Source organism: Physcomitrium patens, chromosome 10 (genome assembly GCF_059467195.1).
Source record: "Physcomitrium patens ecotype Gransden chromosome 10, ASM5946719v1, whole genome shotgun sequence".
Classification (NCBI taxonomy): Eukaryota; Viridiplantae; Streptophyta; class Bryopsida; order Funariales; family Funariaceae; genus Physcomitrium; species Physcomitrium patens.
In genome coordinates this window covers 372,715-386,198 of record NC_143419.1, presented here as the reverse complement: position 1 = coordinate 386,198, position 13,484 = coordinate 372,715, and the positions used below count along the sequence as shown (strand labels likewise).

At 38.0% G+C, this 13,484-nt stretch overlaps 2 protein-coding genes across 4 annotated transcripts; both read right to left on the bottom strand.

Annotated features, from left to right (window-relative positions):
• Positions 1–535: 535 nt before the first annotated feature.
• LOC112287787 (aldehyde oxidase GLOX) lies at positions 536–1,817 on the bottom strand. Its single transcript, XM_024531189.3, has 2 exons — positions 1,338–1,817; positions 536–1,205 (listed from the first exon to the last, which is right to left on the bottom strand). The coding sequence occupies exons 1-2, from the start codon at positions 1,815–1,817 to the stop codon at positions 1,140–1,142; spliced, it is 546 nt and encodes a 181-aa protein (XP_024386957.2). The 3' UTR covers positions 536–1,139.
• Positions 1,818–2,033: 216 nt separating this feature from the next.
• LOC112287476 (uncharacterized) lies at positions 2,034–8,507 on the bottom strand. 3 transcript variants are annotated; one of them, XR_012218319.1, is made up of 13 exons: positions 8,368–8,507; positions 7,906–8,037; positions 7,530–7,588; positions 7,026–7,177; positions 6,679–6,719; positions 6,205–6,465; positions 6,010–6,065; positions 5,428–5,696; positions 4,280–5,007; positions 3,368–3,703; positions 3,052–3,204; positions 2,609–2,809; positions 2,034–2,167 (listed from the first exon to the last, which is right to left on the bottom strand). XR_012218319.1 is itself a non-coding variant. In XM_024530492.3 (9 exons), coding segments are annotated over exons 4-9 (1,158 nt in total). In that variant the 5' UTR covers positions 7,028–7,177; positions 7,530–7,588; positions 7,906–8,037; positions 8,368–8,507; the 3' UTR covers positions 4,100–4,478. The 3 variants fall into 3 exon arrangements, 2 of the variants coding, with proteins under 2 accessions (XP_024386260.1, XP_024386263.1); XM_024530492.3 differs by lacking the exons at positions 2,034–2,167; positions 2,609–2,809; positions 3,052–3,204; positions 3,368–3,703 and having other exon boundaries at positions 4,100–5,007; XM_024530495.3 differs by lacking the exons at positions 2,034–2,167; positions 2,609–2,809; positions 3,052–3,204; positions 3,368–3,703; positions 8,368–8,507 and adding an exon at positions 8,210–8,361 and having other exon boundaries at positions 4,100–5,007.
• Positions 8,508–13,484: the final 4,977 nt, after the last annotated feature.

Below are 13,484 nucleotides of genomic sequence, written 5' to 3'. Positions count from 1 at the left end.
ATATACATATTTAGACATATTTATCTAAATTTTTTAATAATAAATATTATTACATTTGATAAAGTTTTTAAAACATAAATAACATAATTTCAGATTTAGAAATGTAGTAATTTGCAGCTGCAATAGAATTCAAAATACAAAAAAATGTTAATCTGCAAAAACTCTTAGTTGAATTATTTTACTCTTCAAAAATTATAAATCATAGATGGCAAGGATTCTCTTAAATTTAAATTTTTTATTATTATTTTGAAAACATAATCACAAATCTAGCTCAATAATAAGTAATTTATAACTGGCTAGATATTTTGTCATTGAGAAAATTTGATTCATCAATTATACTAAATTAAAATTTGGTATAACTTCAGGAAGTCTTTTTAAAATTTTTAAATGTATAAATTATAAGACTAAATTAAAAATTTCTTTTTGTGGAAAATATCACAAAGTTGTAACAAAGACAAGTATGAGACATCTAAAAAATTTATACATAATATCTTATAATTAAACATCGATGTGGCTTAATTAAATCTACAATAGAACTTTTTAAATGTAAGATATTTCAAATTTATATACAGATACATATATTAATTTTTTTAAACTAATAATATACAAATAATGTACATTTGTATTTTTCTTTTTATTTTAGCCATTACTACTTATTACTATATTTAGTTACCTTTAATCTATATATTATTTAGTTCTAGATGGCTTTATGATTTTACCAAACTATAATCCAGGTTATTATCTAGTTTTTTATTGCCTATATTCAATATGCAGTTAAAATACATTGCATACCTCTATGCAACTTTATAATGTATATTTTCTTGTATTGATTGAATATTAGGAAATTGGACTTAACTTCTTCAACAATGTAATGTGTTTTTATAAATCAATTTTTATATCATAAACTTGTACTATAAGAATTCAATAACAGCACTTGTTGCAAAGAACTAATTTTTGTATCTCACTTAAAGTCATTAATTTTTTTTTGTGGTTAGATAATGAATGCACATTTATTAGCATTAGTAAACTTCTACCTTAGAAATACACTTCTTAACGTTATTTATACGATTTGTATAATTGTGCATGCTCAAGCACTCAATTTACTTAATTTACAATTATAATAGAGTTCATGAATGACCTCAACTTACTATGCTGTAAGAATTTTGTGCAGGCGGAGACACCGCCAACTGCAGCAATCTCTGTCCCTGCAGAACCAAAAATCAAAACCCAGAAACCCATTTGGACGCGTCAGATATGTTTGGTTCAGGGTTTAAGTCTAAAGTCTGGAGCAGCATCCAGATTCAGAGACAATGCTCACATTCTAAGTATCAACGTACCATAGCATAGGAATGCGTGACGAATGGCGCGTTTACTAGATTCAGTTCGATGGTGGTCGGAGTTGTTGCTTTCACGACGGCTGTGAAGTCGTCTCCATACCCCAGGCCTCCAGGAGCTTTCTTGAGGTAAACCTGCGTGGCGCCGAAATATGGAGGAGAGAAAGTCTCGATGCGCAACTCGGTTGGTTGATATCCTGTGAACGTGTAGAATTGGTGCGTGTTGCTCCCCGCCGGCAAGATTCGACCGTCTTGCAGCAAATTCGCAGTGGAGTGGTAAACCCGAGGGATGTTCGTCCCAGTTAAAGTTGAAAATCGGGTTCCAGGGGCGTTGTAAGGGTTGTACAAATTGGGTGCCTGCACAGGATTTGTGGCGCCACCCCATCCTTGCGCGCCATTTCCAGCTCCATTGATGATGAGCACATCACGTGTGGGCAGGATGACCATGTCCCCCATCGTTCGCTTTTGGGGCATGTCCTCCATTGCCCATCCTGCTCCTTCCACCAGAGGTGCGATTCGGCCACATGTTTGCGATGTACCCACGCCTGTGTTGCCGCTCAGGTACGCGCCGTATGCTGCACCGCCGCACACCACGACCTCAGGATTACTGAAGCCACCAGCTGCAGGGAGGGGTAGAAGCACAGACGTGTAGTTGCGAGGCTCCCAGCAGACGGGTAGTTGCGAGGCTATCCCGGGATGGTAGGGAAATCCTTGACTACGGTGTTACTCTGCCAGTCATAGAGAATAGAGTCGCGATTTGCGAATATAAAGAGCTGATTGTTGGGTAGCAGGTGCACGAAAGGGTACAGGTTGTCCATCTCTGCATCATTTGTCTGCATTGAGATGACTCATCGTTATTTAATAACGCGAGTACACCAAAAATATGCCAGGATTATGACTCATTTCTACCTCTTGAGTTGTATGATAAATTGGCAACCTTGTGAAAAATCTCAGTACAGATATTGCAGGAGCAAGAGAATGTGCATATGATTTGACAAAATCCCTATGGGGTTTGGGCATTTTTGGTTGGTTCTTCGCAAGCAAGGATAATATTTCTACCAAATTTCAGACTGAGGATTGCTATCTATACGCCACATTGCTCAGCAGGCGAAGATTCTTAGTTATCTTATAAGAAAGCAACGTCTATAAAAACCTCTGTGAAAGCTTCCAGCCGAGAACTTCAGTAAAATACTGCAAGCGAGACATGTGAACAATAGGAATGCCATGTTCATCACTAAAGAACATTTTTGAAGTAGTGAGGACGATCTTAGTACCTTGACAAGGAGGTCGAGGTTGTAGGTGCCGCGGCGGTTTGCAGGAACGTACTCAACTGTGGTGACGCTGCGACCCCCCACGATGATCTGCGTTCCGTCTGGAAGAATTTGGTTTGAGGCGTACCATCGCCCATTCTGTAGCTGTGTTTCGCTCTCAACCCAGTCGCATTTACCATCACCGCATGGAGCAAAGGTCCGAATCTGCAAATCCAACAAATTCAATCCACAGAACTTGGTGTTGTCACTGAAGTAGTGCATCGCTGTCAACTGAAAATTCCACTAGGAATTATCAAGCCCGAGTCATCAAGGCTAAGAGCTAGAAAGGAGACATGAAAGAGGACCAGCTGGCCCAGGTACAACAATTTGAAAGATGCTTTTTGCCCAAGCACAAATTACAGACAACCCAGCCAGCCAAAGATTTAAAAGTCTAAGAAATGGCTTACAGGCCACTATCACACCCAGTTGTTCAATTGATTAGTTTTTATCTTCAATCGACCAAGCGAGTGCGATGTTTAATCTCTGGCTGACGTAACATTTTGCTTCAGTTGCAATGTGTTACATCCTTAAAGCTCGGCAATGATTAACAGTGCCATTGCCTGAGATCAAGAGTATCAGCAGGTTCTGAGTAGCTCAAGGCATTTCAACAACCTCGACTCAGGTACCCCTTCTCAAAAAGTCGATGGATAAAATAAAACTAAAAAAATTCACTGAGGTTGATGCGAAGAAATTGGTTTCATCTAAGCCCAGATGGGTACGTACCGATTCATAGTTTTCAAGTTGGATCATTCTCTGCTTTCAAGATCTCGGATATAAGTGAACAAGCTCTGGTCTTCTCATCTCCCTGTTGCAGAAGTGCACATGCAGAGAACGTGTGGCAATGCAGCAACCAGGCAGCGTGAACCGCAAAATATTTCACAGTTGGAAGTGAGCGTGTAAAAGAGCAACATCTTCAATAGTATTTGGAACGATGAGATCAGACGCTGCAGAGGATGAGCAGAAGTGCATGTGATTGTACAATGGCAGAAAGTGGAGAGATGTAATTGGCCTCTATGATCCGATCTCCTACAGCATGCAAATTATAGAGGCTCAGGCTTCCTGTCAACGTCACAACAAAGGCAACGGTTAGTGTAAACTTATTGTTGTCTGCCTCAACATTTCACTACACTATCTACAGTAGCCTAACTCAATATCCAATCGATGTTTAATGAATAGCATTCCATTATTCTGTAAAGTGTGTTGACATTGAATGTGTACCCGATAACATTAAAATACATCTCTTGAGATATTCGTTAGATGATGTTTTTACTACAGCATCAATACATCATCAATACTTGACAAACGAACTTGAAGTTACAGTTTAGATTAGGTTTGAAACTTGATATTTGGAACAATTTCTTGATTGACCTCTTAAAATTCCCAAAATGAAGGATTCTGTCTAGGTTGGCTGTATAATGATATACAGATACTTCATGCTGTACATGTTACGACAAGTTTCTGTCAAACTGAACAGATTGAAGAGGAAGAAAAACGAATAATGATAACAATTATTGATATTTTACATCAGTCATTGCCGATGCTCTTATGCTTGATTATCCTCTCTAACATGGATAGTTTTTATACATTCACATAACTCTAAATGGATGCTGGCAATCTGGTCATATGAAATCTCACCTCTCATGATCTAGCCCCAAAACAGTAAAGCTTGGGTCAGGAAATGCATTGGAGGGACTGATTAGCTATGTTTGACCGATTACACCTCACATGAACGGCGTCTTATATATCACTGGAATTTTGAATAACACTTTTTCTCGTCCTCACTGTCCTCCATTAAACCTATATCTGTGGTTCCTTGTTTCAGAAGAGTTCCTGATCAGGCAGCAAGTCGGTGTCCACATATTGGTGGTGTTTTTCTGCGTTGAAGTCCGGGTGAGTGAGTGTGGATGATCGTCTTGTAAGGTTTTGGAGTGGGTGCACGAGACTGTGGCAGCCCAGGAGAGCACACTTCCGGCAACGGGGTTGAAGAGGTTGACTTGCACTGCTCTGAGTCAGGTGCTCCCTGGGAAATATATTTCTCAAGCACAATCGCCTCCATCCTCTTCTCGTCTGCGAGAGCTTCCGCATCCAAAGTCCCTGCCAGGAAGCTCTTCAACAAGGACTTTCGAAGTGCATAGCATCCAATGCCATCGCACGGCACAAAATCCGGGTGATTACGTGTAATCCTCGCGATTTGTACAGTTTTAGCTTTGTCTTTCAGGCCAGGCAGGCCTTGCATTTTCAGTCTACTAGCAGCTTCTTGAATGGAGAGCCCTCCAAATCCAGCACCGGCGTATACCAGTATCAAGGAATGCAGCAGAGTTGCTGTATCCTTAGGATCAACTTCTGCTTGACCTCCAGCGGAACTGTTATATACGCAGAGGACACTTTAAGTTCAGAATTCACGGAACAAAGATCTATCGTCATCTAGACATTCAGAAACTTGTTGACTATAAATAGCAAGAGTACCAGCGAAGAGATGGAGTGTAAACTGCTGTAGATAAGTGGATGCAACCCATGGATGACATTTCATTTTACCTTTCAGTGAAGCAGACCCTGCTTGACCTTCTAAAATAAGGCTTAGAAGCGTCAGAGCTGTCCTATACATTGATAGGCATGAGCGTGGTGGAAAAATCCTAGCTTTTTGAGAAAATATAAAATTGAATGAATATTTTACTCTGCTTTGGTAAATTGCTTGAAACTTTGACACAAGAAATCAGTCGCTAAATCATCTCTGCAGACAAAAGAACATAGTTATGTTGTAATATATGGCTTCTAAAACTTACTGTTCAATGGAAATATCTGGTTGAACTTCAAATTCTGGCTGTTCAGGGGACATCGCTGGTCGCTGAACTTTACAGTCTTCAGAAGGTGAAGATTCTAGTTCCCAATTAAAATTCTTTTGAAAGGAATTGATGTCAGTGGCAGTTTCTGCATATTGAATCTCCATCTTATCAATGTGCTCCGCCAAGGACATGTCCAAAATTGTTAACCCCTGAAATTGTGGAGTCGTAATCTCAACAACCACCCTCCGACATTCTGTTAAATGTAGGTCCTGCTCCAAACAAACCCATCACAGCTGAATCAACTGGGTGGATCTCAATGGGTTCAAGCAGCTCACACTAGGATTTAGAACTTAACAAGAGATGGTTGCAGAAAGTTTCTAAATCAAATAACCCACTCATCGTTTATCTGCCACAAGCAACAGTTTCCATAAGCACAGGACCAAGTATATGATCTAAAATGCTCTTAAATTGAAGATTTTTCATTGAAAATTCATATCAGATTTTAAACACACAGTATTTATAATTCTAGAGAACATACGCATTGAAGACAAAGAAAAAATTCATAGGTTAAGAATCACTAACTGGAGGATGATCCTTCTCTACTGCCAACTTTGCAACTGCATTCAGAAGCTTAATACCTGTCCCCCCAGTGAACTCTTAAGTTCAGCTGCAAATCCCATCGTGGAGAAGCATGCTACAAGGGTCAAACTGACTTGTAATATTTCATAGTTGGATGAAGGGCAAGTGCTTATGTAGGATGAGTCTACCAAGTCTCACCTTCAGAGAAATTTATGGCTTGAAATGTTCTGGATATGGATCTTTTGTCAGGTGATAGGTTCCAGTTGGACAGAAGCTTCAACCGTTTTCCCAAATCTTCATCGGAAAGCTGTTCCGGCCACTCATGTTTTCCTTGCATTCCTGGAAAACCTCCTTTTGTACCTTGTTCGGCTAATTGGCATATTCCTGACATAAGCTTACTCCCTGGATTGTTGATGTCTGCGAGTGGCAATGGTGTCCTCAGCAGCAAAGGGCAGAAACCTGGAGGTCAATACATATCCTAATACATGAGCACCATTCGACTAGCATTTTCGTGTCACCAACTGAGAACACTGACTGAAAGTTGAATTTCATCACGACTTACATAAAACACAGTGAATTATCCATTCGAAGTTTTAAAAAGGTAAGTTTAACTATCAGCGAAAATTGCTCAAGTCTTTTTAAATACCAGCATTGAGGGCTTGCATAACATACCTGACGCATTTTCATCTTCAGTCTGCAGCACTGCTTTAATCCTGCAAGATTTGTAACGTGCAGAACACTAAACAGTCAGTGCACAACTGTAACAGTAAGAGTGAGCCTCAAAACCCCCGATGAGTAGCACCATTCAGCTGAACAGTGTATTGCTACATGCCACGTCAGAGTCCAGATACATGATCTACTACTGAAAGTGCCGATATGTTGATGCCCCATTCTTCGCAGCCGGTATTCACAGAACAAGACCATCATGGCCACAACTATGGAAGAACAACATGGAATGTTATATCACATCGATGCAATGCACATCACGCCGATTATTAAGGCGTTGTCAAGAACATTACATGCTTGGGTTTCCCTTTAACCATTTGGAGGAGTACAACACATTACTCTCGTCGATCTGTTTTGCTAAGTTGAAGTCCTGAATGGTTAAACCCTTCACAGCCGCAGTCGATAACACCAGATTGATGGTCCTAGAGTCTGTCAAGTGCAACTCCTGGATAGATTCTTATGTCAGTGTGTTCCTGTAACCAGATTATTCTAGATTACTTCATAGAAAGTTGACTACGAAGTAATAATATGTCCTTTCCTTCCGATACGGACCACTATCTCCCCCTTTTTTAGGATCTATCAATGCTAGTTACAATTAAAATTTCAGAGCTAGCATAGTTAATGGATTTTGATGGAAACAAGGGCAGACGGTGAATACTTCTGTAAAACATCAGGACAATTCCCAGCTGAGTTCTTGCTGATCAAGGTACAGATAAAGATCATGATATAAATTCCAGTTCTCAAAGGAATCACATCTAAATAAATACATATGGAGAATGAGTTAGCACCCATCTTACCGGATGGTGCCCACCTTCCACATCAGCATGCTGGGCAACCTGGTTGAAAAAATTCAGACCTGAAAATAGATGAAAGTATCATGAGAACATTGCGCACAGAACCAAAAATGTCTACTCAAGGTGTCATTAAGCAGATTGTCATACTGCCAGACAGGAATCTGAGACCAGATGATTTCACATCTTCCCGAATGAACGCTGGTTTGTAGTAAACCAGGAAAATCAGAGTTCATGCAATCCTAACACTGAAATGATAAGTCAGCCCTACACGTAGTGTCACCAAATACAACTGCGCAACTCTCCCCCCTCGTCATATTTCAAACAGGTATGACCAAGTTTTAGAAACTCTTCACGTTTTCTCAGATGAAACGAGCAGAACCTCTACACAGTAACCAGAACCACCCTCTGCAAAGTTTTTGGCCACGAAAGTCCTGGAAATGCTTCTCGAGTCAGGAGCCAGCTCCCACAGTGGAAATTCCCCCATCCTTTGCTGACATTCTCCCTCAGATAACTGCAGTACCAGGTCGAATACACCGTTAGGATCTCGTTTTTCTGGTCACCGAACGTTGATTATTTCTGGTCAATATCTTGACATGAATGCAGGGAAGGGGTTCTGAATGGAATGTCCTTCGTCGCCACTTCCAAATTTAGACTGTCAATGCTATCATCGGTGGTTATTCCACCTGCATGTATCCCTACTGCACTGTGTAGCAACACGAGGAACTAAGCCGTAGAGCTGCAGAATAAAGCCACAGCCAATTCACTTTAAACTCAGGGAATGTTTTCCAGTTAGAATCAAATCCCCATTTGGCGACAGCGATCAAATGCAATGTGAGTGAACCTGAGTGCCCAAGTCACTTATCATGATGCCGGCCTGTGAATCCAAGGCATCTATCATTCAAAGCTTGGTGGAGCAATAACTGCAGCTGGGCAATTTTGATTCCAGGTCGACGAGGTCTGAGCTAAGAATTTAGGAACTGAACCAGTGTGGCTGCTCCATTCTCCCTACAACTTTTAGATGTCAACGCCTTTTCACAAAACCACCTTTGGATTCCCGAACGCTTCTGTCGATTCCTCACTAATTCAAGTACAAATGATAACCGGAGATAGTACTTTTTACAATTGCCTGAATGAATACACACTCTCTACCTGCATATACTTTCAGCAACGAGCATATGTCGGTAACTACAGTGAAGAAGGATCGCTTTCGATGTACAACCTTGTTCTTCTCAATAGACATTACCTCAATCAACCTCATTGGCGAAGATGGCCCCCTGTTAGTGATGAATCGTAAAAAAGTTCGATGAGTCACGGTTGTCTCTGCCACTGAAACGAAGGACAACTTTGTTCAGGCCAAACAGCTGACATGCGAGCATGAGGTTGTGCTTCATCCGTTGTCCTTCAGTAGCATGACCGTAACTGCAAGACACTGCTGTACGATGAACTCAGATTGAAATGATTGAAGCTTCATGAAAACACATTTACTCAACAAATTTTATACGACACGGACACCTACTCTTCCATTTCAGGTCTCGTATTTTCAAATCAGCTCAAACTTTTAGCCGAGGGTGCTGCGTGGGGATTTCGACAGCCTCACATCGGCGTTCATGTTTACTTCAAAGTTCACGTTCTATTGTAGTCAGGAGTTAATTTTCACCAGCTAAAGTTTACCATTTTCACCTCAGCTGCAACAATTAGGGACATGTAGAGGAATTGGTTCTCAACATTCTCTCACCGAGGAAAGGGGGATGCATCACTCTGAAGAAAAGATGTACAGAAATGGTTGCAATTATCAATTGAAAAAAATGCAAGATAATTCAATCGGATGCTGGCTGGCCTCCTACTCCAACCTAAATGCTAAACTTCTAGCACCAGTACTTCCTTCTTCAATCATTGAATTACTCTCAAATTTCATCAAATTCTTGAAAATTGAGTCTAGCATCTATACAAAAAAATTTCACTTCAATCCAATTGACAAATTGCCAAAGAACTTAAAAACCTTCAAACTCCAATTTTTGAGATCTCAATCCACAAAATCCTTTATACATTTTGATCTTACTGTTCGATTGATCTCAAAATTTGCACACTTATTCAAAACTAGCACACCAATACATTGCCCAAAATTCACCTATATGTACACTACAAAATTCAAGAAATTTCAAGTCTTTCTAGTCTTCTTTTCTTTTGCAATAGCTAATCTAGTTTAATACTATATCATCATTGAGTGACTTTTTAGTTCTTTTGATTGACAGAAGAGTGTATTGAAGATTTCTTTCTTTGAAATTCATATCCTTGATAATCACATGTAATAATTCATTTTTTGAAAGGTGTTAAAAATAAAATTTTACTTTAAAAGAGACAAATCAAGTAACGCAACTATTTATAAATCTTTAGAAATCTATTTATTAAGACTCAAAGTTTCATAGATTGATATAACTAAATTCAAATAATTAATACTAAAAAAAACTATATTATTATAAAAATTTATATTTATATCAAATTAATTAGATTTAAGATACAAAAAAAATCAAACATAAATAAGTTAAAACTAAAATATCTAATTTTAGTAAAAATCTTGCAATACAATAACTTTGCACTATAATTATTAAACACATATCTCATGTTGCCATTAGATTATACATCTTATTTTATATTTTATGTAATTATTATTACTTTAAATTATACTACTAATTAGAAAAAAAATATCATTTGAAATTTGATCCAAATATCAAGAAATTATCTTAATTCTTAATTAATGAAAGAAATACATTTGTGTAAGTTACAAATATATATATATATATATATATATATATCATTTATGTAATATCAAATTTTTATTTGAATAAAGTTTTAAATAAAATCCTAAAGATGTATATAAAATATTAAGATAATTTTAAAAAATAATACTAATATATTACTAAAATAATAATTTTTTGAATATATTTTAGAAAGATCTATTTTAACAAAATTTATCAAAAATTGGAATAATTATTTTATTTCTTAAAATAAAAAAACCATAAGAAGTTAGTAATCTTTTCAAACTATTAAAAACATAAATTAAGATAATACACTAATAAAATAATACACTCTTATATCATTGAAAGACATAAAATAAAATATAAAAAATAGGTATTAGATAGAAAGAAACTAAAATGACTATTAATAATTATAAAGAACTTAAAGAAGCTTGAATTAATAGTATAGTATATAAAATGTACTAATAAGATTGAAAAAGACATCAATTTTATTTTTATATATACTAATTATTAAAAAGGCCTTATAGAAGCTTCCTCTAGGTTGCATAGCTTGTCATATAAGTATCAAGTTATAGATTTCATCTAATACATCTTTTTAGAAATAAAAAAATTTATTGAATAAATTTTTACTAGCTATATATGTTAGGGACATAATCCTTAGAACCTTCTAGAGACAAGTTTCTAGAACCTTTTAGAGACAAGTTTCTAGAACCTTCTAAAAACAAGTCTTTGGAATCTTTTAGAAGCTTCCTAGTTGATAGAAGTTGCTTGAGAAGCTTCCTAAATAAAAGTATATATTGGAATCGAGGCTGAAGAGTTCTTCAGTCTCGACAACACATCTCTTAGAACTCTAGCTCACCTCTCTGGTGTTGTTCTCATCTGATTAATCTAGTTCTTGCCAATTCTTCTTGAACTTCTTGTTAGATCTCGAGTTTGTATTTCTGTATCCATGACAGTTTGTCGAGACTACACTCACCTCAGATATCAGAGCTAGTTTCTTCTTTGTTAGAGTGTAGATTACCCCTCTGCTTGGAAGTGTATTAGCATTTTAGAAGTTGCGGATTACCCTCCTCTAAATTGATACTTCTTTTGTTACAATATTGGAGTCTTATTCTTCTTGGAGAGAGTGGATTACTCCTTTTCTTGAAGCTCTTAAGGCATTTTAGAGGTTGTGGAGTATCCTCCTCTAAACCAATATTGTCTTCTTGTAGAGTCATTTTTGTCCTTCTCTTAAAATGGCCGGGGGCCAAAACATTAGTATGATGGAAAGTTCGGAGTCCAAGTTGGATGCTATCATGAATGCCCTCGCTATGTTATCGCAAAGAACTGCAGAGATTGAAGGAGTCGTGGCAAGGCTTCATAATGATGGAGCATCTGGGATGGCACAATCTAGGTTGCACCAGCCTCAAATTTCTGCACTTGGAGAAGCAACTCTGCCTCAGGTTCGACAAGCACCGCTGATTCTATAACATAAGGAGCCCCGAGGTAGTCTTCCAGACAAGTTCGATGGTACGTATTCTAAGTTTCGAGGATTCGTCAACCAAATCAGGTTGATAACAGTTTTACAGCCCGAACGCTATCCAATGGAGGAGTCACGTGTTGGGCTTGTTGGAACCTTACTTACAAGATAAGCTCTATCATGGTTTGCTCTTTTGTTTGAGAAACGATCATCCATACTAAATAACTTTGAAACCTTTTTGGAGGTATTTGCGAAAGCATTTGGTGAACACGACAAGGTTCAATGGGCTACAACAAAGATCCGATCACTACGACAAGGGATGCGCTCTACATGAGTCTATGCATCGGACTTCAGGCAATTAGCATGCGACATCAATTGGGACAAAGAAGCGTTGGTGAGTCAATTCTATTGGGGTTTAAGGGATGATGTGAAGGATTTGCTGTTAACTCTTCCTGATCTATAAACGTTCAACGAAGCTATTAGCCAAGTTGTGAAGTGCGACAACTGCCTATTCCAACGCCGCCAAGACCAACGTTCAAAACAACATACGGTTCGCCACGCCCCAACTATGTCAGCAAACAGCGTGAATTCACATTTAGAGGTAGAGGACATGCAAATTGATGCGGTACGTGTCAAATCCCTTACTCTAGAAGAAAAGAAGCGGCGTATGGAGAAAGTGTCACGGCCATAATCATGTAAGCTAATAATTACATATAGAAATAGGTAGAAGTAAGTAAAAATAGATAAAAGTAAGTTAATTATATAATATTTAATATAGAAGCTTCTTAGAAACTTCCTAGACGCTGCTTTGACTTCATAGGTGTCTTTAATTGACTTTTTGGATTAAAAACGTGGTCAACAAGTTGGCCATGTGCCACACATGTTGTTAGCTTGAAGATCAAGCTAACTATGTGGCCCACACGTAGAAAAACTTGCCTTGTAAGTCAAGGCATGTGTCCTACAAAGTCAACACATATTGGAGGTCCTATAGAACGTCGCCACGTAGCCCCTAGTTAGATAGTATATATAGAGACAAGAGTGAAGGCTTCTTCACTCTTGTCAACTCCTTTCTTGCTTCTAGTCCAGGTTCAAGAGTCTTTAGTTTCTTGTCTTGTGGCAATAGCCATTCCAGTTTCCTTTTAATATACCTACTTGTTTATATTTTGACTTATTATATCGAGATAGCCTTTTGGTGTATATTTTTCCTCATCGAGTCTTTGTCCTTGACAGATTAACAAGAGTACACTTACAATATCAGAGCTTTGTTTTTTCTTGAGTAAGAGTGGATTACCCCTTTCTCTTGACAAGACATAAGCGTATTAGAAGTTTGCGGATTACCCACTTCTAAACTGATATTGTTCTTAGTATCTTCTTTGTTATCAAGTCTTTCTTTTCTTTTGTCTTGAGCAATATCAAACAAATTTTTCTTCTTAGTGTCATTATGGCAGAACTTGTTGAAATGAAGAGTGCAATGGCACAAATGCAAGAGCAAATGAGGGAGTTAATGCTTGCGATGCATCAACTCAATTCACCAACACATGAAAGAACAAGAATAGCAGAAAGTGGAGATATAGAGATGATCGGAGCTGCTTCAACATCTACAATAAATCACATTCCTTCTCCAATTGTACAACACCCTATAAGCACTAGAGAACCAAGAATTGCCTTACCTGAGAAATTTGATGGTACGAGATCAAAGTTTCGAGGGTTCATCAATCAAGTACAATTGGCAATTGAACTTCA